At 44.9% G+C, this 23,415-nt stretch overlaps 1 protein-coding gene across 5 annotated transcripts in view; it reads right to left on the bottom strand.

Annotated features, from left to right (window-relative positions):
- Positions 1-941: 941 nt before the first annotated feature.
- Positions 942-23,415, bottom strand: part of STS (steroid sulfatase) — a 182,130-nt gene continuing 159,656 nt past the window's right edge. For 2 of the 5 annotated variants that reach the window (XM_060292964.2, XM_060292962.2), the window contains 4 exons: positions 17,334-17,455; positions 16,947-17,009; positions 4,448-4,519; positions 942-3,937 (listed from right to left, as the gene is read on the bottom strand). In XM_060292964.2, coding sequence (XP_060148947.1) covers positions 3,564-3,937; positions 4,448-4,519; positions 16,947-17,009; positions 17,334-17,455 — 631 coding nt within the window. In that variant the 3' untranslated portion in view covers positions 942-3,563. The remainder of the gene's footprint in view (positions 3,938-4,447; positions 4,520-16,946; positions 17,010-17,333; positions 17,456-23,415) is intronic. The other 3 variants (XM_060292965.2, XM_060292966.2, XM_060292967.2) reach the window with 3 other exon arrangements.

Genomic DNA, 23,415 nt, shown 5'->3' with positions numbered 1-23,415 from the left:
CCTGTCTGAGGCCAGGGCAGCCCAGATGGATGGGAGGTGAGGGGAGTCAGGCAGCTATAGTTTACGAGGCACTTGGTCACTGACATCACACCTTACATCCTCTCAGGACCAAAGAGGAGGTGACGAAGCTTGGCGTGTATTGCACAGGAGTCTGTGCAAAGCAACATCTTTCATCCACGCACACCTCTCCCTACTATGTATGACCCATGGGTCAGCCCGCCGCCCGACGGGCATGGTTTAGCTTTTATCCAGAATGGCTGGGTCAGTGAGAGCCCACCTAGGCCCCAGCATCACTGCATTCCTTCCTGATTCTCATGGCTTCAGCGGTTTAGTCTGACTCCACTTCTGCCTTCCTAGGGAACCCAGTCGAAAGGTAGAGAAGAGAGGGCAAGGTTTGTCGTATCAAAATTTAGACTCTTCTCTGCCCCAAACATCTGTTGAGCAAAGAAGCTGCTTCATCTGGGTCCAGGACCAGTTAAGACTTCCAAGGCCCAGGGGGAAACATATGCATAAGATTCAAGATAAAGACAGGTTACATAAAAACATAAACCATATTAAAACACAAAAGAATTCTAGTTTACGACTGCGTTGGTACCTGTGCGCCTATGATCTTCAACCCCAAATGTTCAGTTTTTGTTTCTGACATTAAAAAGACATTAGACATTTTTTTGTGAGCCCCTGAAAAGAGGCTGTGTGCGAGATGGATAACTTGGCCCTTGCCCTGCCGTCTAATCATGAAAGTCATGGGCTATTTATTTCTTAGCCATCTCTATACTTCCTACCCCTCCCCGGAGCCTCAGACATTCCATAAATATTTGCTGAACTAAAACCCATATTCCCCATCCATTAACATCGTGCCCCAAACATAGGAAACACTCCTCACGCTTGCTGAATTGAGTCCTGTGGGAAAGCATGCCACGACAGCACAGAATGTTTAATTGCCAAGGAAAATTTTATTTTCATTTTGCATTAACATCAGGACAAGGTTCTGGGAAACCTGCACAGAGGCAATCACTTCACAGATCGCATTGTTCAGACAGATGCCAAGTACTTCTCCTGTTTCTTTACCCTTCACTGGATGTCCTTCAGGGCTACCTGAAATCTGTTTCCTTTCTTTATTCCTTAATTACCTCGATACGTAGGTTGTGATTTTGCTTTTCATGCAGTGATACTGACATTGTCAAATAGTGCCCTGTCTATAGATTAGTGTTTGCTTAGCCTTTAACATCTACGAAATGCTAGAAATACACAGGTTTTTTTTAAAAAGAATTTGTTTAAAGCTTCAAAACTCACTAAGGTTTGCGCATACAACTCGAGGCCACACCGATGGGAATTCCAATTTCCTGCTGTACATTCCAAGCAAAACTTTCAGATGGTAAGTGGTCTGAAGTCTATGGTAATTATGATTATGACAAATAAACCTGATTTTCAAATACTGTGAAACATAAGGGTGATCCAAGTTATTCTGAGGCAAATACTTTAAAGCTCATTGTACCTCCAGAGGTATATGGATTCTTCATTGGCTGTTACCATTGTATAGATTAAACGATTAATTCTATACAAAGCTATGTAGTCACATCATCTATAAAACTCCTTCAAGTTATTTCACCCTCAAACACATGTTCTTACATCATAAAATGTTTTGTAAAAGTCCATCTGCATTGAGTATGTTCAATTCTGAGTAAACATGGTCATCTTCCAACGTAAGTTCATAAGTGGCTTTATATAGTTTCTGTATGATAATAGCAATAATTCTAACACATTAGTAACATGCTGGTGCATTCTTTCATGAGACTATTTCCTAGAACAATGTGACAGATTTCGGGCAATTTCTGCAATGAGAAATCCGCATTAAAAGAAAGAATCCTGTTTGTTTTCCAACTTTAAACCATTCCCAGGGAGTGGGCGGAGGGGGGGGGCGGGAATCTTTTCTCTTTTTTAAGAAAAAGAAGGATTAAAATCTGAAATAGTAGACCTTAAAGAGGAGCTGGGGACATGCTGCTGGATCTTAGAAATTCTTCAGTGGAGACAAACAGAGGAAATGAGAGTCCACTGTCAGAAAGCCTGAGCCACACTGTACACATTCTCTCCAAAGTGCCCGGAGGGGCCAGGGTACCAGTGGGGTAGGGTATTCCATTGACCTGCACTCTTGTGGGATGGAGAAAACCCTGAGCCAAGAGCAGATGTTCAGACATGTTCCCGAAAGAGATGAACGGGAGGCAGACGGACCACAGCTCCTGAGGACGGATCAGGAAAGGAATCTGCATGATACTGCTGGAGGATGTTCAGCGCCTGAAGGTGACCTAAGTGCTCTCTGCACAAGTGAATCCTTTCCTCAGGAGGGGTTGGTGGCTCAGACGTTGGAACTCTCGCCAGCTGTGCCCCTAACCCCCAGTCTCCGACGTGACCTGGTTATGCCTCATCCTGCGTTACTGAGGTTGCAGGAAATGGAATTCAAACAAAATTGCACATCTCATGGTGGAGGCATAGATGTTTCTTAGCCACAGGATCAGACCACAGAAAACACGGACATGTGTACGGGTATGTACGGACATGAACCACCTTCTCTCTTCATTAAATTCTGCAAGAACTCAAGATGTCACGTTCATGGGTATGGGTCGTGGACGGATTGCCTGTGTCTTTCTCCCCCCATGAAATATCGCACATTTTACATGCCCAAAATTCTGAATCCTGTTAGAAGGGATTCCAGGGACTGCAGCATCACTGAAGCGGCCTTTGAGTTCAGAACCTCCGTTCACCAAAGAAACAGCAGAACCCAAGTAGAATGCTGCCAATTATGGGATGCAAATCCGTACAGGAGAGATTTCTCTTGGCATTATTGTTCCTGAGGGATTTCACCAAAAGGCTGCAGCACAGACAGAGCTGTGAGCCTCTATTGCTCTTACTTAAATAGTGATAAGATTCTAAATACTGTAAACTTCTCGAAGAAACTGTATATATATAAACATATATATCACGAATAGTATTTCATATTATTGCAAATAATACTGACAGGAATTGCCTTCCAATAACCAAACTGGAACTTACCATCATCCATGATGGGTCAAGATGGTCTTTTACTCATTATAACGTTGCATGTGTTAGATTTAGTAAACACTCTTTAAATTTTATTCTCTTTTTTGTGATGCGCTATAAGGGGAATCAAAGTGGCCACAGCGTCACATCAGCTTGTGGAGTAAGTGATGCCTTATGTCGTGGATCACGTGCACTGGCTGAGAGATGAACAAGTTACCTGTGCAACTTCCTGCTCTCCGTCCGCCCTGGTGTTGGCCAGACTCACTGAAGTCCCGCTTACCGCATTCATATAACATTGGCCTCGGAAGATGTGACTAATGTCTGTGCCTCTGTTTACTGCAAACCCTGATTTTTCCCCCAGGGTGTACATGTGGGGTTTTGATGGCGTCTCCAGGTGAGAAGACAGAGAAAAGGGATCTGAGTCCCGGGGTGGAAGCTGCCAGGGCTGGCTTCACTCAGTGCCGCTCCCCGAGCTCGTCTGTGATGCAGCAGGTGGGGTGGCCCCGGGCGCCCCCAGACGCACGTGGCTAATGGCTTCCTCTCCCAACCTGCTTCTCCCAGTCGCACTGGCAAAACAGGCCTGAAGATGAGCAACACATCTGAAGCCACGGCTTCCAGATAAGGTTCCCCAGCGACAGCTGATTGGGGACGTCCCGCAGGGTCTCAGCGTGGCGAGCTGCCGCTTCCTGCATGGTCTCCAGGATCTCCCGAAACCGGGGCTGTGACGTCGGAGTTAACGGGTTTCTCTCCCTGGGGTCTTGGGAGATGTCAAAGAGCAGAGGCGGGTCGTGGTAGGTGACGTATTGCCCGTGACAGAAACACACGTGGGTGGCAAAGCAGCCGTTGGCACCCTCGGGGAAGAACTTGGGTGTGAAGAAAAAGGCTTTCCAGATGGACGTGCCTGCGGTTGACAAGGACAGAAGTGGGTCTCGTGGGGACAGCGTCATCAGAGTCACCCCCAAGAGAACATGCACAGAAATCACCCTGCCGTGTGCTGCAAGAAGGCAGAGATCTACCACTCGATTACGCGTGGAATGGATTCCTCATGCTTGAGGCTCAAAAGGGTAAGAGACATAGCTTAAAAAGAAAAACCCCATGCATTGCTGGTTAACTGCGACAGAACAAGAGATGAAGCTGATTATGCAATAGCTGTTAGGATGCAAACTTAACCATATTAGAACTGTGGCATTTCCTCCTTGATCCATCTCTCCCTCTCTCTCTCTCTCTCTTGCCCCTCCCCTCTTCCTCTCTCTTCCTCTTCCAACTTTTTCCCAACCCCTAATTGCTTGGGAGAAGCTAGTGAGAAAGGAAAAAGCCTTACTAATAGTTTGAGCAGAGAACTCTAAGAGGACTGCCACAGTTCAGTCTCATAAACTTGGGACAGGCACTCAGCAAATACACACTGACTAACAGATTCTAAGCTCCGAGCTCTGACCCTTTTTGTTCTCCAACTTCAAGATGCTAAGCTTCGCAGCCTGTGTTTCTGTTTAAAACAAAGCGGAGGCAAGAGGGAGGCTCAGTGCTAATATGTACGTGATATGGTAAAACGCGACACACACACATACACATATACACACGTGTACACATACATACAGCCATCAGGAACCATGTGAAACACGCTAGGACCTCAGCTAACATGTGATTTCCTCCCTCTTAAGAAAGCCCAGACGCATCCCATCCAGAATTTAGTGAGGCCGGGCGTGAGGATGGGGAGAAATTGCAGCTGGGCTTCAGAAATGATCTTTTGGGGGTGAAGAGAATGTTCTGATATTAGATTTGACTATAGTCGTAGAACTCTATACGTTTACTAAAAATGGCTGAATTGGAATTCTATGCTCTCTATGTGATACCTTAATAAAGGTGCTAAAAATTCCAATGTGACCCCAGAGTAGGATGGTTACATAGTTTTTAAAATGTAACTTCTGTGTTCCATTAAACACCCAATATTGCCATTTTTAGAAAAAAATTAATTTACCAACAAATAATTGTGAAATGTTTGGTTTCCTGTTTCTCCTACAACGTTATGGCTTTCTGAAAGCTGACTGCTCATCACACATGCTCTGACAGAGGTCTAAAAAGTGTTTCCTGGGTGGAAGAAGGTGGCGGATCAAAACAGAGTCAACACATACGAACCAAGCAGAATTAGGTGCAGACCGAGAATGTCCTTCTTCGCCTTATCCTTTCCGCTTTTTATATAAAACCATAGAGACTGTCCCACTAGAAAGCATCACACACCTATTTGAGTCACTTCGATCATTTGTTGGCATGGAGATGGTGATTGTGTAGTTATAGGTATCGAGTGGCCCATGGATCCAAATGCAAAAGAAATGAATGGAATTAACAGAAAACAATTGCCATGGGTCCCACGTTCTCCCCAAACAGCCCCTGACCTCAGACAAGCATATTCAAAGGTGACTAAACCCCTCTGGTTTGGGGAAGAACCGGTCAGCACAGACGAGCAATGTGTGTACGGCCTAGATACATACACTGAAGGGATCCGTAACGGGGAACCTCCCGTCCGTCGCGTAGTTGATGCTGGGAGAGATGGCACTTACAGGCTGTGTCGCTTCACACAACTTACAGGTCAGCACCTGCCTTCTGAAGATGAATTCAGGCTGCGAGGCTGCAGGAAGAATTCCAGGGCCTGCTTTCCCTCTCCAGCAGAAGGTCAAGAGGAAGCAGGTTACCTTCAAATTCTTTCCGTCCCCCCCTCTCCTTCCCCTTGACCCCTAGATCTCCTTCAGAAGCCTTTTCGGCAGCGAGAAGCTGCAGTCACTTAGAATCTGTCCTCCATCAGGGTCAGCGGGGCCGAGGCTCTTACAGACAGAGGCCTGGGGAAGCAAGTCTCTTCTGCTCTGGCCTCAAAGCTGCACATCTGGTGGCTGTTTTGAACTTGACATTCGAGTCAAGTCTTGGTGTGCTTAAAACTCCAAGGGAGTACAGGCTCCCGGAACAAATTCATTTAAGGGCCTGCCCTACCCGCTTGCTTTTGAAAGCCGTGCACGTAGATTCCATCACTAGCCACCTGTGCTCTGTCCTGCCCAGGTGTGAACAGACGGGCGGGCAGTTTTAAGGACCAGTCAGTAAATAAACCTCAAGTATCCTCACAGGGAGCAGCGGCAGTATGGCAGTGCAGCTCGGACAAGTGCAGAATGAAGAATTAATTTTTCTGAAGATTTGTTGGGTAAGCTATGGGGGTGTTTGCCTTTTTATAGCGCAATTTGGGCTTTCGAAACTTTTTATAAAAAGATACATTGAGTATTCTCTGTATTATTTCTTTAGACCACTTTGGAGTTGCTCAAATGAGAGAAACTGGGCTGCATTTTATTGCATGTAGATGTATAAGATACGAAGCCTTACTTCAGGGTCTGTTCCGTTGCTCACCAAAAACCCAGGAATCGACATTGTCAAAGGTGTCATTTCAACAGAAAAAAAGTAAATCAGCAGATCATGTGATAAGACAGGAGGTACCTGGTGTCACCTTATATTTCTAATAGGTACATTTATCCCTGTTTACCAAAATTATTTTAATAATGTATTTCATCCTGGATTTCTCCATATACTACTAAAAAAATGTTGAGTTAAAAAAGTTTTTTTCTCTATTGTTAAAATTCCAGTGCACTCTGAACAAAGGTTGCTTCTGTCTCACCTCTGTCACAGATAAATATTTTGACCACCACGGGATCTGAATCTTTCTTACAATTGACGCCCACTGACCAGAGGAAGCAATTATTACATTTTCTAGGGAGAATGCAGGAAAATTAAATGGAACATTTTTTTCAAAAAAAAAGTCTAAGTATTGATGGGAACAATAATTCGACTTAGGTTTAAAATACGCTCCAAAATTTAAGAGAAATAATTGTGACTATTAGAGGACAAAGATGACATACAGTTAGAGGGCTGCTTTGTCAAGGCCATAGAAAATGCTGTGGAGGGCTTCCCTGGTGGCGCAGTCCGCCTGCCGATGCAGGGGACACGGGTTCGCGCCCCGGTCCGGGAAGATCCCACATGCCGTGGAGTGGCTGCGCCCGTAAGCCATGGCTGCTGAGCCTGCGCGTCCGGAACCTGTGCTCCGCAACGGGAGAGGCCACAACAGTGAGAGGCACACGAACCACAAAAAAAAAAAAAAAAAAAAAAAAAAAAACAACGCTGTGGAGATCACTACCTACCTATGAAACCCATTTTTATGCATAATCACCACTGGAAAAAAACTGAGAGGATTCATGAGAAAAGAAAGTTTACAGTCCTTTGACAAAAAGGCAAATAGAGTTGAAGTGAGAAAAACTTGACTCCTAAGCTAGACCCTGAACTCAGCATCTTCCAAGTGTAATCGTAAAACAGATATTTCTTCCAAATTAAAATAAGCAGTGGGTTCCTGGGATTTCTTGGGGATCTGAGGGGCGTGAGAGCCCAGGACAGGAACAGCTGTTGTGATTTTGATCACTCCCAGGGACTCAGCCACCAGAAAAGGTTCAGAGGTCCGTTGACAGAGAAACCCCAAGCCTGAGCACACAGGGTCCCCAAGAACAGAAACAGAGAGAATGCAGAGCCCGTTTTTTTCTGTCCATGCGGCACTGGAACCAGCCTCTGCAGACATTAGATGCTAAGTTCTGCCTAACAGATACCAGTCCACTTGGCAAAGTGTTTTTCCCTTCATGCGAGGAGTCTTGTCAGCCTGGAGCCACGACCAGCATCAAGGGGAGACATCCTTTGTCTCTGAGCTCAGAAGGGTTTCCTGTCTTGGTGGCTAGTGGACTACGATCTGCTTGAACTCTCCTCCCCTTTCTGATGGCTCTGACGGTGTGGGTTCCAATCCCAGCTTTGCGATTTCCTAGCTGTGGGATGCTGGGCATGGCTGTTAACCTCTCAGGGCCACAGCTCCTTTTCTGATAAGTGAGCATAAGAATAGTACTGGTCTCGGGGCTTTGCTTTGGGGGTTAACAATCCATGCCCACGTGTAAAGCTCTCAGAACAATGCCAGGTGCATAGTAATAACCACCTGTGTGTTAGCTTTGAATATAAAGCTTCCGTCAATCTAAGACAAAAACACTTGTTTCTTTATGCTCTTAAACCTGTTGCCACCGTAATGCAAGTCTTAAGACACCTTCCCCCTCCTCCTAAGGATTCTTAAAGAATACGGACAACAAAATTTAAATGGCTTCCACACACTGGCTCTTAATTTATCACTCGGATTGAGACATCCTTTGATGAATGTTGTTGAACAGCTAGTCTTGGCAAGATTTATTTTGGGCGTTTGGAGGATTCTGCATACATACAGAAGCCACCCAGAGTCATTCGGGGTTTTCGGTCTTAGCAGTGTTTCCCACTACATAGCGCCATCTTGGAGTCCTTCTAGAAGTATTTCAAAGACTTTTGTGTTTTCCCACTGTGAGCGGCCCATACCACCCCACTGGGACCCTCAGCTTGCCCCCTTAGTAATGTTGATCTCATCTCCTGGACAGACGTCTGAAAATCCACCCCAAGGTCCCCACGCTCATGGCGACCTCCTTGCTTCCATGATGCCCCCCAACCGTGTTCCCCTGTCCTGAGCCAGCCACCTGACATCAATGCCACATTCTTGTCTTAGACCCAAAGATCCTAGGATGGGGGCCCACGTGGAGCAACCTAGGGCACCAGTGTCTTCACACATGCTCCCAGAGAAGTGCGGACCCAAGGGCTCTTGTTCTTGACCCCTGAGACTCGTGCCCACCCATTCTCTGTAGCCGAGACCCTCAATGACCCAGTACTGGGCTCATGGATTATAGACCCGGTTCTGCCAGCTTCCTGCGCTGGTTGCACTGAGACTCAAGATACAAAAACACTGAGAAGGAAGAGGAAGCAGGTAAGGGCTGTGACCCAGAGCACCTGCTTTTAAATTCAGATTTAGAGGAACCCTAGCTCCACGAGTGATGCCTGAGCGCCCGAAAGCAAAACACTCCCTTTGACTAAGCGTTTGTTTTTGCATTTGGGGGGACGGAAATATGAATCCTGTACTGAGTGGGTACACAAGGCATGCTAAAGTCTCCCACTCCCCTTCACTGTCTCTGTGTGTTGAAATCCTATCCATTGTTCAAGGTCCGACAACCCGTCCTCCGTGAGCCTGTCCAGGTCTCCAGCCAGAAGTTACCCCTGTTTCCTGGCGCCTCTCAGCAGTTTCTACCGTGCGTTCAGCCCTGAAGGGCTACCACCGTCTGTGGACTCCATTTCTTTCTAGGTTACTCGCTCTCTGAACACAAGAACTGTTATCTCCCACGGGTGCAAAATGCCCAGTACCTAGAGCCTTACATAGAAGAGTGAATGTATCTGTGAATTACCAGCGCCCAGGGCCTTATGTAGAACAGATGCTCAATAAAAATGTGCTGGTAAATTAATGATGAACGGGCCGACGGGATGATCAGGAAGACACCGAAAAAGAGGGAAGAAGCCAGCTGCCACCACGGAAGCCGGCATGGGCGCAGACAGGAAGCCTGGTACGTTCTGTGCGTCTCTCCTCCAGAGCCACTGGGGGTGTCCTGCCTAAAATCACTCAGCGCCAACACAGCCTCCAGCCAGCCAGAGATTCAGGCTGCTTGGTGACATTTGGTCGTGGCAGATAAATGAGCTAGGAAGTCAGAGATTTCTCCACGGGGTGTCTCCACGTCACCTTTGCCTTCAAGAAAGCGTGTGCACAGAGGCATGTGCAGGGTGGACATGGCGGCAGTGGGAAGGTGTGGATCAGGGTCAGAGTTCATCCAGGGGAGACCAGAGCTGAGGTCCCCAAGGATGGGTGGACTTAGGGAATGAGAGGACACAAATGAATTCCAGAAACAGTCCATGGGGCTGTGGAGATGGCCAGAGAGACAACAGTGAGGAAGAAGAATCATCTTTGCGAGTGTGAATAAAAGAACTTATTGTCTTGGGGGAAGAAGTTCCAATTTACCACAGGGCAGACTCTCAAAGTAGCCAGTGTTGGATTAGCACCAACTTGGCATCAACTCTTGTTACTGCACGCCCATTCGGTGACCTCTGACACCTCTTCGTCCTCATCTGTAAATAACTTTGGTAGAGACTGAAACTATCCTCAGGCTGCCAAAGTTGTGGGGTGTCACCAGGGCACACAGACACCCATAATGAAGGCTACACTGCCCAGCCTCCTCTGATACCAGGTGTGCACAGGTGACCAACTTCTGGCCTGGGGAACATCATTCTTTCCATCCATTGCTCCCTCCTGCTGCCCGTAGGTGGACACTGTCACCCTTCTCCACGCAGAAGAAGCTGCTGCATCCTCCAGGTGGTGGGACGGAGCTTGGAGTCCGCATCCCTGAAACTCTGTGGACCACCTACCGCTAGACTTCACTCACGAGATGAAGACAGAAACCTCCCTCTGATATAAGCTACCGTGACTTTTTGTTTCTGTTACGGCCAAATCTAATACGAATATAATCAAACTCACATTTAATAAGGAGGATTAAAAGAGGCATCATATGCAAAGAGCGTAGCAGAGCATCTGCTAGACAGGAGATATAGAATAAACGTAAGGGTGCAGTGTATTGTTATCAAGTGTGTCTTCAAAAGACATGCAGTGGTCACATAAAAAAGATGACGCATTTCAAGAATAAGAGAGTTGACTTCAGACTATACTACAAAGCTACAGTAATCAAGACAGTGTGGTACTGGCACAAAAACGGAAAGATAGATCAATGGAACAGGATAGAAAGCCCAGAGATAAACCCACGCACATATGGACACCTTATCTTTGATAAAGGTGGCAGGAATGTACAGTGGAGAAAGGACAGCCTCTTCAATAAGTGGTGCTGGGAAAACTGGACAGCTACATGTAAAAGTATGAGACTAGATCACTCCCTAACACCATACACAAAAATAAGCTCAAAATGGATTGAAGACCTAAATGTAAGGCCAGAAACTATCAAACTCTTAGAGGAGAACATAGGCAGAACACTCTATGATATAAATCACAGCAAGATCCTTTCTGACCCACCTCCTAGAGTAATGGAAATAAAAACAAAAATAAACAAATGGGACCTAATGAAACTTCAAAGCTTTTGCACAGCAAAGGAAACCATAAACAAGACCAAAAGACAACCCTCAGAATGGGAGAAAATATTTGCAAATGAAGCAACTGACAAAGGATTCTTCTCCAAAATTTACCAGCAGCTCATGCAGCTCAATAACAAAAAAACAACCCAATCCAAAAATAGGCAGAAGATGTAAATAGACATTTTTCCAAAGAAGATATACAGACTGCCAACAAACACATGAAAGAATGCTCAACATCATTAATCATTAGAGAAATGCAAATCAAAACTACAATGAGATATCATCTCACACCAGTCAGAATGGACATCAACAAAAAATCTAGAAACAATAAATGCTGGAGAGGGTGTGGAGAAAAGGGAACCCTCTTGCACTGCTGGTGGGAATGTGAATTGGTTCAGCCACTATGGAGAACAGTATGGAGATTCCTTAAAAAACTACAAATAGAACTACCATATGACCCAGCAATCCCACTACTGGGCATATACCCTGAGAAAACCATAATTCAAAAAGAGTCATGTACCAAAATGTTCATTGCAGCTCTATTTACAATAGCCCGGAGATGGAAACAACCTAAGTGCCCATCATCGGATGAATGGATAAAGAAGATGTGGCACACATATACAATGGAATATTACTCAGCCATAAAAAGAAACGAAATTGAGCTATTTGTAATGAGGTGGATAGACCTAGAGTCTGTCATACAGAGTGAAGTAAGTCAGAAAGAAAAAGACAAATACCGTATGCTAACACACATATATGGAATTTTAGAAAAAAAAATGTCATGAAGAACCTAGGGGTAAGACAGGAATAAAGACACAGACCTACTGGAGAAAGGACTTGAGGATATGGGGAGGGGGAAGAGTGAGCTGTGACAGGGCGAGAGAGAGTCATGGACATATACACACTAACAAACGTAAGGTAGATAGCTAGTGGGAAGCAGCCGCATAGCACATGGATATCGGCTCGGTGCTCTGTGACCGCCTGGAGGGGTGGGATAGGGAGGGTGGGAGGGAGGGAGACGCAAGAGGGAAGACATATGGGAACATATGTATATGTATAACTGATTCACTTTGTTATAAAGCAGAAACTAACACACCATTGTAAAGCAATTATACCCCAATAAAGATGTTAAAAAAAAAAAAAAGAATAAGAGAGTAACAGAGGGAAAAGCCTAAAACCACCTACAAAACATTTGTGGATAGAAGATCCGAAGGTGAGGAAGACACAAATATTTAATATAAATATGAATACCTAATATAAGTACTTAACACAAATATTCACTACAACATGCCTTGGTTAGAACTAAAATGTTCCCATAGAAAATGCCCAGCTCTGCTAGCAGATGGAAGCAAATCAGGACGGAGCTAGAAACAAGCAGGAATACTGTGAGAACTGACATATGCCCCACACTGACATCGAAGAAGAGAGATGTGCAAAATATTGCAGAAAATCAGTAGGAGCGAGTACGTCGGGGGGAAAGGGCAGAAGAAGTGGCCTATGGTAGCTGCGAATAAGCTGGGTGCTGAGCTAACACTGGAGGACTCGTTCAGAAACACTGTACTTTGGGCATTCGAGAAAGAAACTCCCATTTTGATGTATTTTGTCTCTGTAAGGAAGCAAGGTTGCATTGTGACAAATGAACAGAAGTCATGGCGGACACGTTTTTCGTCCAAGAATTAATGTAATCTTAGGTCAGACATGCGAAAACTTTAGTCGAAAAGTATTAGATGTCTGTAGAGAACAGACTTGTGCGTTGCCAAGGGGGAGGGATTTGGGGGAGGGATGGATTGGGAGTTTGGGATTAGCAGATACAAACTGTTATATAAAGAAGGGATAAACAACAAGGTCCTACTGTAGAGCACAGGGAACTATATTCAATATCCTGTGATAAACCATCATGGAAAAGAATATGAAAAAGAATGTATAGATGTATAACTGAGTCACTTTGCGGTACAGCTGAAATTAACACAACACTGTAAATCAACTATACTCCAATAAAAAAAAAAGTAGACGTATGTTTCAACAATGGTCTAATATTATTTAAAAAGTAATAGGAAGTACCATATAAAAATACATGTTTGATAGACCAAGTGGGAGAAAACAAAATATCCTTTTATGACGGTGTTTTTCCATTAAAGGAAGTGAATGGTTGGGACGATAAGCCCGTTACTGAACCATCTGAGTGATAATGAGATAAAACAAATTGAATAAACATTGAACACAATTTCCGGGAAACCTTTTCCATCCTCCTATATCACCATCACACCTTCTCTTAGGTTGTGGGCAAAGCAGATTCTGTCCATCCTGGGACACATCACCCTGCGTTCCTACAATTACACACACACACGTCCCACGATACCGGGCTGAGAAGGCAGGTGAAGGAATTAGTGGGTGAATATCGCAAAGGTCAAGAGCTGTTGGGAATGCAGCCTTTGGTCGAGATTTTCAACCAAAAGGAAAAGGAAATCCTAAGACTTGAAATATATCCTTGAAGCGATTTACGTATGTGCGTTTTTTCTTAATTGCAACAAAAGTTCTGGTTGGGCAAGGGCTTCTCCTTCTTAAGGTAAGCTGGAGTACAGGAACGTTCTCTGCAGCTTTCATGTGAAAATGCCACAGCCCCCGTGAGTTCAGCTTCTGCCCTCGATTTGTTGTTTCTGACCCTTCAGGTTTAACTTCCGGTAATCAGACAAAGGAGAATCAGACCACTGACACAAACTGAAGTCATTAATAAAGACAAAAACTAAGCATAGCCTTTCTTACACCGATCAACTCCTGAGACACAGGCAGCTGTAATTACAATCTTCTCTCCTTTCTTAGGTGCATTTTAGAGGCAAAATTAATTTTTTAACTGGGTGAAAATCTTAGTGAACAAAGCAAGCATTTTTCCTCAAATACTATTGTAATACTGTTGCAATTTTAAACCTCACTTATCTCCTATTTTCAAAAAAAGGCACCTTTAAAAGAGCTAGATACAAACAAATTTCTTTGGAATGAATTCTAATTTCCTACTGCTTTTTGTTGTGATTTAAGATTTTAAAAAATTATTTTGAAGTCTTAAAGGTCAAAATTGTTTATCATTTTTCTATACACAATGTACGCTTCAGGGGTACTACTGAGGTTTTTCAAATGATGCTTTAAAAAAAAGTCACAGGAGAGAAGCTTCCGACAAACTTGAAAAGCTAGCAGGATTTATGGGACTCCTTGGATTCCACATCAGCATAACCACATTCCATGGATTTCTGTACGACCAGCTGGCCTGGGAAGTCTCCCACTAATGCGAGCATTTAGTTTATAGCCTTACATTCATCTGCTCAAAAATCTGCAGCAGAAGCTCAGAGCTAACTACCAGTCTTTTAAGATAAATTTTACCATAAAATCAAGTTGTCATTACATTGAATTTTTACTAACACTGCTTCGTAGGTCAAAACTTAAAGCCAAACTTTTTGAATACACGCGGAACAGTAAATTTAAACTCACAATTCCCGTTGTAATGCAAGAAAAGTTACCGGTGTCCTAATAACACTTTCGTGAGTTCTTCTAAAATGCAGTGGGCGTAAGGATATGAGATGATTAAGTTAGGCCATTCAATTTGCTGAGACAACGAAATTACAGAAACATTATCATTAGAGAATGATTCAATTATAGAGAAGACACTGTATATGAAAGCTGAAAGGGGTTCATGTTTTAAAAGGGTGGAAACAGCATTCCAGCTCTAAGTTTTTGGGAAAATGAGTAACAAGTTGGGAATTGTAACATGTAGGCGTCCAACTGATCAAAACAAACGGCAACTGGATCTTAACCACACCACCACTCAGCTCTAGTTTACGGGTACCAGCGTACTTACTGCTGGTAAGCTTGTGCTTTCCGAGCGAGGAACAGGGCGTGCGTTTGCCAGGTCTGCCAGTTGCCGGGGTGTCAGCGCTCGCCGCCTGGCTGACTTCCAGGTAGCAGTGCTTTCCCAACAAGCTGGCAAGATGCCTGAGCCATCCGGAGGTGGCTCCAGCTCACTGCTGCCCTGATGCTACATTTCTAAACCCTGATCCTAAACGTCTCTCTTCTTTTCTAGCAAAGTATTTGGAGGCCAGGAGGCAGCCCTCTTACCACTGACAATTACGGGAAGCGTCTCCTGTGTAGTGATTACCATAAACTCCTACCAGCACAGATCCGAGATGATGTCAGTCATCTCCTCTAGTACTAGTTTACTTTCTGTATTCTCTAGTTGACAGGTAACTCCACACACACGGGTGACACTTCCTTACACACCTGTGCATTCCCAGCTGTTTGCACAGCCTTCAGCCTGTCCTGAGCTAAGAGGCAAGCAACTCCCTGGCAGAGAATTTGGTCTATTTTGCTCACTGACAGGTGTGCAGCCTAGCCCAGAAGGTGCCATTTAGTAGGTGCTCAATAAATACGTGTACAACAAATGAACAGATGAAATACTGAACAAACAGCCACGGAGCCATGTGTGACAGCCAAGGCAGCAACCATTGTTACTGAGTTTCAGGCACAATCGGAAAAGTAGATGAGACGACTCATAAAGCCCACGGTTTCCTGAGTCCCTTTAGCTAGATGCATGATTCCGGTGTGGAAACACCGTCATTTTTCCTCGTGTGCTGCTGCTTCAGGACAGAAGATAGTAAGGAACTGCATAAGAGAAAATGTCACTTGTATGTTGTCTTAGAAGCAAGCTTTATCCCCAGGCCAGCTGCCTGTCAGAATCTGGGTCTTGTTTTTCTCACTTACTCGTATTTTCTGCCTCTTCCTGTCCCTTTTCTGTTTACTCCTCCACATAATGTGCTTCCCCAGCCCCTGATCCAGTAGGTTTCTTCCGGCTCCTCTCACTCGACGGGGTTGGCTTTATTTAAATGCAATTCTGCAAGGCTCAGGACGTGATATCATCCTTCTTTAGACAAACAAGAGTCCCCGAGACTTTCTTTACGCTTCTCGCAGGCTCTGTACAAAAGGAAGTGGCGAGGACCACATCTCTCATTTATGATGAGATGGCTCAGATCTAAATGCTGCCAATAATGCTAAGAAGAGACAGCATTCCTATGGGTGTTAGGAATGATGGACACATTGACGAGATACGTAAATAGGATCCCTCTGGGCCTGGAATCGTGCGCCCATGGTTTTGCCATATTGGTCTTCCGGAAGCTATCTCAAGGAAGCCGTCCAGATTGAAAGTATAAACGCTGAAGGGTAAACCTGGTGTGATCTCTTTGGGTAACAGAAGGGTTATCATTTTCCACTCTAAGAATAATGGAGCACCTGCTCTTTAAATGATGTCTTTGGTAAATCGACTGGGTGAGCAGAATGGGGTGAGGGGTACATTGAAATCCAGTATCAGAGTCACCTGAGTTTTTACCAAGTCATCAGCTGCAGGGGATACACAAGCTGCTCTGAGAATCTCGCCTCTGGGAGCAGAATCCCAAAACACACTAGAGAAGTGGGGAGTTTCAATTTCCCACTGAAGAGGAACCTCAAAGTCCAATAGCAGCCTCTACCTCTGGGATATACAGCAGGGCTGTAATAGTTGCTGGATTCCCATAGACTCCTAGGCATTTTAGCGATGTGAGCCTTACTGTAATTCTAAGTTTAAATACGTGAAAACCAGATGTGACCCTATCACTACACCGACGATTCTCACTTGGTTCCACTTGGTCCTTTATGCTTTTTAGAAATGCACCCCTGTACCCGCTGTTGGAAAACCCAAAGAAGGTCCCGTCACTGATACAGTGCACGATTTACAACACCCCTGGGTTTGGGACCCATGATAACATCAAAGCGTTTGAACTCTGTCTTACATATCCACATCTAGCAAATACACACGATCCGTGACCAAACACAGATCGATGAGTCACGACCCCTACCTTTGAGGCTCGGGAGAGAAGGTCGGGTAAACATCCCAAGGGCATTCGGTGCCAGTGCAAAACCTACAGGACAGCAGGCAGAGAAGACGGCTTTCAGGGGGGTGGGGCGGATGGATAAGCATTAACCAGGAAGGGAAAAGAAAGGAAGTCCTCCCACGTTGAGGGAGCTGCAAGCACATGTCACAGCAATGTGTGACGCCCTGCCTGGACCACCACGGCACCGGGAGGCGTTAAGAGAAGAAGGAACACGGAGGAGGACAGAGAAAGCAAAACTGAGCATCTTTCGGGCATCTCATGAGAGCAACGCCCTCTTGCAATTTCTTCTATTCCCATGGCAGTGACTGCACGTAGCCCTACAAGCATGGAAAGAAAGATGCGTCTGCTCACTGTTCTGTGGGTGCCAGCGCACGGCGTTCAGGTAGAAGTTGCAGTAGTGGAAGAGAAACTCGTGATCCGAACGATGGCTTCTCCCTTGAAGCAGGGGCATCAGGTCACGTCCATCGATGATCCTGGGGGATAAAGCAGGTGGGCATCAGGGGGCCACATCAGCCTTGGGCTAAAACCTCCCGATGTCGGCGCTGTCCTTCCAGCAAATGGGGGCATGACAGAGCTACAACATGGTAATGTAGTAACCAACCCAGGACACTAACTGACCCACACTGGGCGCCATATGCAATGTAGGGAGGCCAGCTCTGCTCGTGCATGAACTCATTTCATCCTCCAAGCAGCACTGTGAGCTGTGACCAGTATCACTCCAGGATGATGGGATGAAGAAATGGAGTGATTCAGCCAACTCCACGTGTGTCGTAAGAGCCAATGGGATTGAAACCCAGCTGACTGGGCGTCCGTGCTTTCCACTGCTTTCCCCTGCTGCTGCTCCTATACCGAGTTTTCTGCCTATTGCCTTGGCAAACAGTGTATTCACGAACTATGGATCTATAGAAAATAAGAATTTCTGACAATCTGAGTTTTTAAAAAAAGGTAATATACAGCATGGGGCAATTTAGATTGGATGGACTTCAATGCAAATGAAGTTCTAAGTCCCAGGGACGTGATTTGTAAATAATAATGATGATATTAAATACCCCAAAGATGTAAACGTACTCACATGCATTTACATATCACATATACACATTACACATATGTTTATGTTCTCAAAGGTAAATATATCTCTTCTATAACTAGGCCGAGAAGGGGAACTTTCCAGATGGTAGGCAATAACTGTATACAACTGCTAAGGAGCAAAATTAAGACTATTTGGATGTTACATAAAGGAAAAAAGCCTATAATTTTGTTTTGAGTGAAACATACATTAACAGGCAGTAGAGAAATTGAAGCCGTTGATTACCATTAGGCCACTGTCACCGAAACCTGGGGCAGAAGGCTACTTGGAAGGAGGTAGATTGTTGAACTTGAGGGTTTTCCTTCTCTGATTAAAAACATTCCAAGACAAATATCATATGATATCGCTTATATGTGGAATCTAAAAAAAGGGTACACATGAACTTATCTACAAAATAGAAATAGAGTCACAGATGCAGAAAACAAACGTATGGTCACCAGGGGTAAAGGCGTGGGCAGAGGGATAAATTGGGAGATTGGGACTGAATATACACACTACTATACATAAAACAGATAAACTAATAAGGACCTGCTGTATAGCACAGGGAACTCTACTCAGTACTGTAATGGACTATGGGGGAAAGTATCTTAAAAAGAGTGGATATGTGTATATGGATAACTGAATCACCTTGCTGTACACCTGGAACTAACAACATTTTACATCAACTACACTGCAACAAAAAATTTTTTAAAAACCCAAAACACTCCATCCCTGGCCCCTCCTACCATGAGGAATTGAGAAACCGGAACTTTAACTTGGTTATATAATGTGGGTAAGCACTCTTGAGAGGTCCTACATCCCTTGAGTTTTTTTTGTTTTTTTCTTTTTTCTTTGTGGTTTATTTTGGTGTCGCTAAAAATCCCATCATGTAATTACTGTTGACTGCTTCTCTGGTCCCCACCTTAGTTATTAATCATGCACTCCGCACAAGTCCACGGAACTGAAAATATTCTATTATTGTAAGTTAAAAATAAGAACAAAAGACAGAACTGGCTCACTTTCCAAGCCTGATTCTCATCTTCCATGAGAGGAACAAGGTAGAGAGATGATTCGATCCAGAAGCAGTGTGTTCTCCGGACACTAGTTCTATCCTGAAATGGCCAGTATTGTGAATTTCAAGAAAAACTCAGTCCTTGAGATTAGGAGAGCCTAAGTAGGCGGAAAGGAAGCAAGGGATGAGGGGAGAGGGGCAGAGAGGAGGACCTGCGCATAAAAAGCCCCCAGGGGTGAAAACCCTGAAGGTGAGAGATGGGACAGATGGGCCCGACACCTCTCCACCACCTTTAGCTCCACGTGGAGAGAAGGTCTTTCCACGATGGCTCGAGGGTGAGAGTGAATCTCTGTTTCTCTGACTCAATGTCTGGCTCATTTCTCGAAGCTGTTTTTCATCATAAACCCACAAAACTCAGCACTTAAGAACCCAGGAGGCAGAACTGTTTTCTTAAGATTGGTATTTCATAACCGAACTGGGCCTGATCCCACAAAGGGGGATTTAATGACAAAAAGAACACTGTAAATCTCATAGACTTTTTTTCTGATTTCCAAGCAGATTTGTCTCTTTTTTTTTAAGGAGGGAAGCAAAGTCTGTTCTGCAAACTTCTTTTTTCTTGCGATGCAGAGACTGATCTCATCTTTGTTTTACATCCTATACCTAACGCACTCTTTCCTGGAAGCTGGCAATAAATCACGCTGCGATGGAAACCACTGTTGAACAGCGCTGGAGAAATACGGCTTGTCAAAAAGAGGCTCATTTGTGCCATGAAAAATGGAAAGTGACTCTATTGAGCTAAACTTTTAAACGGTGTCTGAGTTATCAAAATACTTGGGATGGCTGGGATGGAAATGTTTGTACAACATCACGATTCGTGGCAGAAAGGCCCCTACACTTTCAAAGTGATGCAAAGCATCGCCGCTTCCCTATGGGAATTGTCTGATTGGCCTTTTCTGTAAACAAATTCAACTTTTCATAGCACGCTTGCAGGACAGCCACGGCTACAAAATCGGATGCTTTTTTCCCCTGGTGTCTGCCTCATTCTGTGAAAAACGTGCTCATTTGAGATTGCCTTTAACTTGGAAAGTGAGATGATTCTCTTTGGGCTCCTGACTCATGGCAACCATGGGGATAGTAACAATTCAGTGTCAAGGAGAGTCATGTCTGAATTTCAGGTCAAATTCAATAGTATGCGGATGACTCTCTCGTAACTGAAAAGAACATGTTTGGGGAACTTTTTTGGGGGACAGTGACTTCATCCCCCCACGAATGTGCTGTCTCTCTCTCAGCTGAGTCAGTGAGCCATGTACTTCGGGACGTCCCTCCGACCCACCTGTGCCGGGTCCACTCTGGGGAGGATTTGGGGATCATAGCAGAAGGGAAAGGCTTTGGGGACTGAAAAAGAGGTTAACTTGGGACACAAGGTGAGTCACTTGTTGCCATATTCAAAATAAGGTGATTCATGGAAGCAACCTAAGTGTCCATCGACACTAGAATGTATAAAGAAGATGTGGCACATATATACAATGGAATATTACTCAGCCATAAAAAGGAACAAAATTGAGTTATTTGTAGTGAGGTGGATGGACCTAGAGTCTGTCGTGCAGAGTGAACTGGGTCAGAAAGAGAAAAACAGATACCATATGCTAACACATATGTATGCAATCTAAAAAAAAATGGTTCTGATGAACCTAGGGGCAGGACAGGAGTAAAGATGCAGACGTAGAGAATGGACTTGAGGACACGGGGTCAGGGTGAAGGGTAAGCTGGGATGAAGTGAGAGAGTAGCACTGACATATATACACTACCAAATGTAAACCAGATAGCTAGTGGGAAGCAGCCACATAGCACAGGGAGATCAGCTCGGTGCTTTGTGGCCACCTAGAGGGGTGGGATAGGGAGGGTGGGAGGGAGGGAGACGCAAGAGGGAGGGGATATGGGGACATATGTATATGTATAGCTGATCCACTTTGTTATACAGCAGAAACTAACACACCCTTGTAAAGCAATTATATTCCAGAAAAGATGTAAAACAAACAAACAAAAAAATAAGGTGATTTTTTTCACTGTAGAGTAGGACAGGAAACATTTTTAGAAGAAAGCACATAGATCTTTGATAAATTAAAGGGAATCCCAAGTACCCAGAAAGTCTCTTTCATAATTAAAAGTGTTTCCACCCATAAACATCAAACATTCTGCCATATGTGAATAGAAAGCAAGATCAATTATACGTAGTCACATGTACGTGAAGAGTTTCGACTTTGATTCTGCAAAATGGAGCTGAGCTGGGTACAGCTCGCCCTTGTATCTGTAGTGCTCTATGGAAGAAGTCTTCTGTGGTCACCCAGCTAGATGTCAGCAAAACTGAGTGGGAGAACCAAGCCACTCCCCTTGTCTTCATCAGACATAAGTGATACCAAGCATTTGGATTTCTTTTCCAAACTTGGAAAAAAGAAATGAAATCGAATTTTCATTATGGAATAGGAGAATTGGGCATGCCACTCTTCATTAAGAGGGAGCATGGTCATAGACTCACTATGGTAATACTCTGTCTGCTTGCAAAGATGAGGCTGACAGGTTTTCACTTTAATGAATTAATGTATTGAGGTATTTTTTATATATATATATATATATATTTTTTTTTTTTTTTTGCGGTATGCGGGCCTCTCACTGTTGTGGCCTCTCCCATTGCGGAGCACAGGCTCCGGACGCACAGGCTCAGCGGCCATGGCGCACGGGCCCAGCCGCTCCGCGGCATGTGGGATCTTCCCGGACCGGGGCATGAACCCGTGTCCCCTGCATTGGCAGGCGGACTCTCAACCACTGCGCCACCAGGGAAGCCCGAGGTATTATATTTTTGTTGCCTATGTTTTATATCACAAAGAAAGACTGCCTTCCATGTATGTCCAGAATCAGCTTATTTGGAGACGCAGGGGGAATGATTTTTCTGCATATGCTGGGGTGATGGCCACGGTCGGTATGAAGGAAAGATTCACGCCAAGAGGAATCTCATACAGGCACACCACGGGGTTGAGTTAGAGAATTCTCATGGCAGCATGGAGACTCTGCAAAGTGAAAATCTCTATGTGTAACCCTCGGACTGCTGCTCTTTTTACCTAAGCAGAAACCCTGCATCGAAGGGCTTTTCATTTCTCACCAAGCTAGGATTGTCAAGAACAGCACTTGCGGGCTTCCCTGGTGGCGCAGTGGTTGAGAGTCCGCCTGCCGATGCAGGGGACACGGGTTCGTGCCCCGGTCCGGGAGGATCCCACATGCCGCGGAGCGGCTGGGCCCGTGAGCCATGGCCGCTGAACCTGCGCGTCCGGAGCCTGTGCTCCGCAACGGGAGAGGCCACAACAGTGAGAGGCCCGCGTAACGCAAAAAAAAAAGAACAGCACTTGCTTCTTGAGAATTACAAGGCTGTACTTGAAGGACAGGGGTCTTCTGAACGAAACTCCTCTCGTTCAATGAAAAATGTGGCAAAATGTGAGGGAACCTCATTAAGTGATTGTCATATAGCCTGGGTCCAGCTCTCTGAATGTGTTTACTCACCTGAGAAACGTAAATTTAATATTGCTTAAGCAAGAAACCAGGGAAGCTGATTTCCACCAATCTTAGTGGGAGAGAGTTAGGCTGTTTTCTAAAGAGTAGATACCTGTGTATCAGATTTACAGATGGATATGGATATATATGAGGATATTATCCGGATGCTCTTATTGAAAAGTTTTGATGAGGTTTTCATTATATAGATAACGACATTTTCCGTAAAAGAGCAATAATAAGCTTTTGAGCAGAATTCTCAACCTCAGCGCTCCCAACATATTGGGCTGGATCACTCCTTGCTGGGGGGTGGCATCCTGTGCATTGTAGGATGTTTAGCAGCAACCCGGGCCTCTATCCACTAGATGCCAGCAACGTCCCGAGTCAAAACAATCAAAAATGTCTCTAGACACTGATAAACGGCCCCTGGGAGGGACAGTCACCCCAGCTGAGAACCATCCCTTTAGATGGTCAACGTCTCCAGGGCAGACACACAAGGACGTCTTCTAGACCTGGTTGCTAACATGATCTAAATAGTATATTGTGAGATCATTTTATTCCCATGAGCAACCTGGAAGCAGATTGCCGTTTTCTTATCTGTGCTGTCGCTTGGAGAACAATGACATCTTATAGAGCCTTGGACCAAAACCCAGACATAGTATCATTGGGTTGAGTGGGACCATCAACGGGTGAGATCCATTGAAAGAACCTTCAATACTCAGAATGGGTTCCACTGAGGACACTGGCTCGTGCACAAAATGTTTGGGTCAGCTTAGGAGGGAGGCTGCTTCCTTCCTCAATGGGCATGTGGGAGA

This window comes from Globicephala melas, chromosome X, assembly GCF_963455315.2.
Source record: "Globicephala melas chromosome X, mGloMel1.2, whole genome shotgun sequence".
Classification (NCBI taxonomy): Eukaryota; Metazoa; Chordata; class Mammalia; order Artiodactyla; family Delphinidae; genus Globicephala; species Globicephala melas.
The sequence above is the reverse complement of the archived record's forward strand: the minus strand, read 5'-3'. Positions and strand labels throughout refer to the sequence as shown.